This window comes from Sinocyclocheilus anshuiensis, unplaced genomic scaffold (genome assembly GCF_001515605.1).
Source record: "Sinocyclocheilus anshuiensis isolate Anshui unplaced genomic scaffold, SAMN03320099.WGS_v1.1 scaffold437, whole genome shotgun sequence".
NCBI classification, from domain to species: Eukaryota; Metazoa; Chordata; class Actinopteri; order Cypriniformes; family Cyprinidae; genus Sinocyclocheilus; species Sinocyclocheilus anshuiensis.
In genome coordinates this window covers 2407306-2412097 of record NW_015539902.1, presented here as the reverse complement: position 1 = coordinate 2412097, position 4792 = coordinate 2407306, and the positions used below count along the sequence as shown (strand labels likewise).

At 34.4% G+C, this 4792-nt stretch overlaps 1 protein-coding gene across 1 annotated transcript in view; it reads right to left on the bottom strand.

Annotated features, from left to right (window-relative positions):
- The window catches only part of LOC107686182 (probable palmitoyltransferase ZDHHC20), an 18322-nt gene extending 13530 nt beyond the window's left edge, over positions 1-4792 (bottom strand). Inside the window, exons 1-7 of the mRNA XM_016483089.1 lie at positions 4625-4792; positions 2721-2747; positions 2399-2493; positions 1179-1299; positions 504-573; positions 389-421; positions 154-274 (exon numbers count right to left, since the gene is read on the bottom strand). Of these exons, the coding sequence (XP_016338575.1) occupies positions 154-274; positions 389-421; positions 504-573; positions 1179-1299; positions 2399-2493; positions 2721-2747; positions 4625-4742 (585 nt within the window). The 5' untranslated portion in view covers positions 4743-4792. The remainder of the gene's footprint in view (positions 1-153; positions 275-388; positions 422-503; positions 574-1178; positions 1300-2398; positions 2494-2720; positions 2748-4624) is intronic.

The window sequence follows — 4792 nt, the reverse complement described above, 5'->3', positions numbered from 1 at the left end:
CTGTATATATATATATTTTTATGCTATTCTTTAGAACTTTCTATTAATCAAAGAATCCTGTAATAAGATTATCACAGCTTCAACAAAAATATTAAGCAGCACAACTGTTTTCAACAGTGCCAACTATTAAAGAAAATTCTTCTATGGACTTACTGTCCAGAACTTGATAAAGTACTGCAAAACTGGGGCAGCGATGTAGACGCAGTACAGCATAGAGTACGCCAGGAACAGCACGAAGAACTTATAGTTGGAGAATCCAACACAGTTATTAACCCTAGAAGAACAGAGAAAAACACAGAGTTATAAGCTACATAGTAGCTACAGCACCTAAACCAGATTATGTGGCAACTTCAGATTACAAACTGAATGCATCCCCAGATGTACGTACCATGGACAGTGGTGATCCATTTTCAGGACGCATCTGGGAAAAACAAAAAGGATCAAAATACATATTGTGCAAATCCAATACAAGCAAGGCAACTATGTTTTCTGAGTGGACTCACCTGTCGCAGGTGGAGCAGTGATGACATCTGTCCGGTTTGATCAACTGACAGCGGTCACAGTACCGGATAGCTGAGGAGGACAGAGGACTCATTCAAAAAAACTGAACATTGTGTCACTAGTATAGACATGGATTCTGAAAGATCATGTGACACTGAAGACTGGAGTAATGATGCTGAAAATTCAGCTTTGCATTACAGAAATAAATTATATTTATAATAATAATAACAAATAAAATAGAAAACAGTTGTTTTACATTGTAATATTTCACCATATTACAGTTTTTACTCTATTTTTAATTAAATAAATGCAGTGGTCGTGATGATAGCCTTTTAGAAATATTAACAAAATCTTACTGACCTCAAACTGTTGAATGGTAGTGTATACGTCAAAGACAGCCAATCACAATTCAGTATGCAAATATTAAAAACTAAAAAAAATATCACTTAATGCTTTTGAATTTTTATATGACATATGTTATCACCGTAACGGTCTGAGTAAAAAAGTTGATGCAAACTTTAAATGACACATTTTGTGTTATAAGTTATACGTTTTAAATATACTTTCAAAAGGTACACAAACGTATTAGTGGTTGGGGCTGAAATAAATGCAGAAGAACATTATTAAAAAAAAGAAGAATGGGGGATTTCAATGCCACTGTAAGTTTTTAAGCTTACCCCCAGATCCTGTGCGTGTATATACGGGCACATTTCTGGCCACTTTCTTCAGGATTTCCTGCTGGGCCTCTGGATTCTCCTCTTTCTCATACAGCTCTTTGTCTGCTTTAGGGAGACAGAACTAAGAGAGACAACAGGATGTTAGATGGAGATGTGTATGAGAATAGACCAATGTGAATCTGCATATGCAACTAAATTCAACCAGATATTCTCATTTTTAACAAAGACACTTTTAGTATAATTTTTGCCATCTTTATTGACAAGATGACAGAGACATGACGAAATTCTGTGAGCCGGACTTGTTTGAGCATGTGTGCTAACTACTAAGCCACAACTCGCATCCCACAGGCAGTTCAAACTGCCTATTTTCTTTTCACATCTTTCTTCCTCTTCTCTGTCATTATATTCTGTGGTAATAAAACTACAGAGCAGCCAGAGTTTAAAGGCTCCCGCTGCTGCTGCTGCTCCTCCAGATGTGAGGAACATTACAGAGCCTGAAGCCAACCACATACACATTACAGTATGATAATTATTTTGCTCCCACACAGCCCAGGTGGAATGAGAACCTGAGAGCCAAGCAATAAGAAATCATTAACAAGATCTAGACGAGTGCAGTGTTGTTTTAGTAAAATTTAAATACTATTATATTTGTTTTATGCCTTTTATTTTCATATTCTCAGTTTATTTCAGTTTGTTTTAATTTAATTTTTTCTATTTAGCTTTAATTTATTTACTATTTCAGTTTGTCATTTTAGTACTTTTGTATATCTGCTAGTTTCCAAAGCAACAGTTCCTATTTTTTATTATTTATTTTACTTTATCATCCAATAGTTTTATTTTATTTTAGCTTTATTTTGATTTTAATAGTTTTAGTTTTATTTTTAGTTAACAATAACAACACAGGACTACTGAATCTAAACATGTCTCTTCTGATAGTGTTACGAAGAGGAAAAACCAATGCTACATGCAAATAATACAGTGCCTAATAATTAAAATATCTATAAAATCAGCCATTTAAGACGGTGTATCTATTAATTCATCTGTGACTTGGTAGAGGTTAGACAGATGGCAACATGGACAAGTTGTACAACTTGCCCACATTCTCAGAAAACAGCAACAGAAATAGACTATGTAAAATAAAATATGGCTCAGACTATATTAAACATTAAATATGTAAATAAAGGAACAAAAACAGAGAGACAAATAGAGAGAAAGAGTACCTCTTTTGAGGGGCTGGCAGGCTTGGAAATTATGGTCTTCCAGTAAGACCATATGAACATGAAGAAAAAGACGTGAAACACTATCAGATAAATAACTGCAAGAAAAACAGCATGAGGGGAATTTTAGTAAAACAAATCATAATTCATACTTACTTAATAACAATAATAGCTGTTACTTCATAATCTAAATGGGATGTTTTGTTCATTCTGGTGTGACAAAACATGTGATTAAGAGAACAGCAGGAGGCCAGATTAGCTAAGAAAAGGATTTGTTAACTGTTAAGCAATATTGTGTGCTTGGTTACACTGGAGTTCCTCTTACCTTTCTCCTCTGTGTTGGCGATTGTGTCTGCAGAGAGAAAGAACAAGAAGCAAAGGTCTATCAGCAATCCCATCAAGAACAACTGGCCCAATTCACAAAGCCATCTGCTGAGTGCTGGGATACCACTAATTCTCTCTCAGCACCCTTCCAGTTCCCACCAGATCAGCCCAGTAAGGCCAGAGTGCCGGGCGACTGGTACTGCCATCTGGTCAGAAAGAGCCTTGTGTCCATCACGGATGGAATACCCTGGTTGTCATGACGACTCAACAAGTGACTGACAGATGCATGTCGTGAAGGCACAGTCAGTGAAATCTCTGACAGTAGGAGTCGGTTTTTAAAAGAGTTTTTTTTTTTTTAAATAGTTAAATATTTGTTTTCATTATACATTCATTTTTATTTTATTAAACATTTTAATAAGTGTTTAAATATTTATTTTAATAATCTTTTATGAGAGTTTGTCATTGATGTTCCAACCCTTGCTTCATTTGTGAACTTAAAGGTTAAATAATCTGATTTGCAATTGTAATTGCTACTCTTTTGTTAATTAACTATTATTTTAACTATTATTATTTTATTCAATATTTCAATCAATTATTAAATATTTAATTTAATAATTAAAAAGTACTTTCAAAGTCAAAATATGTAGGATGTTTAAATTTATGCATCATATAAAGTTTTTTTCATTTTCCTTTATTTTTTCAACTTGGTTAATGTATGTCTCACTGGTGTTAGATTGTACTAATCTATGATTTATTACTGCTTAAATTAATCTTTTATGAGAGTTTGTCACTCATGTCACAACCCTTGTTTCATTTGTTAAATAAAATAAGAAATAGAATGAAAAAAAAAAACAAGTCAATTTGAACTTTTCCTTTCAACTCTCATTGGTCACCATGTCAAAGATTTAAAAGACTCTACAAACCTTCACAGCAATAAGGAGGGGGAATCAATAAGGAAGGATTCATAATATATCACTGCACTTTACTAGGGTAATAAATGGACCGCAAAACACAATGAAATTAGTATTTTTAAGACACCGATGAGGAAGTAATAACTGGGTGGAACTGCAGTGAGTGTAGAGCTCACTGTGAAGTGGTTAACAACAGCTCAAGTTATAGACTTCAACAGCACAGATGTTTACGGTCATTCATGTTTCACACTTTATATCTAAAAAAAATATAAAAGAATCACGTTTAGCTTTGCTGCAGGACACTTAAATGGACAGTTCACCTATGAAATACAAAAATGATACAATAATTTTCATTTTTGAGTTAATTATCAGAAGAAAAAAAACTGCATTGTGACAATGGAATTGTAAAAATCATAAATATTCCATATAATACATTTTATCAAGTAATGAGATAATCTGCATATAGGATAATTATACATTTTCAGTACAGTATAGCATAAAAGTATAGCATAACACACTAAATGACACTGCTAGACTTGAACAACTACTCCTCTGACAAATGAAAAACAAGTTTATTAGTCAGATATCTTCCAGACAGACATACTTTGCTGTATAATCTGCGTTCAGACTGAAATGAGACTATTATTGAAAATAAATATTTTCACGTTCTTTTCAGTGAGACAGCTTCTCGTATCTGCTCTTTAATTATCAGGCGTCTCAATCAGTTTAACAGCTGGGCTTAGCTATCGCTCGAGCTTGAACTTGCACTGCATACAATTATTGATATCAAAACACAAGTTCATAAACAATTTATGACATTCGACATGAATTATCCAAAAATATAAGCACTATACTGAGAAACTGTGCGGAATTTCGATACATATCTGGTACCAGTCAGTTACTGACACTTCCTGCCCAAACCACTGCAACAACTAACCAGCAACTTTTATCTGCTGTGCTCCATTCAGCTAAGACAACTTAGGTCGACACTTACATATACAGAGCTCCACCACGTAAGCGTAGTAGGACCAGCACACGACCAGGTTGATAAAAATCACAGGTATCCAGGATAAACCCCGTTGACAGCATCTTACCGCATGAGAGGGCGCCATCTTTAATCCGACCCTCGGAAAGAGTGTCGGTGACGTCACGGCACGAGTCT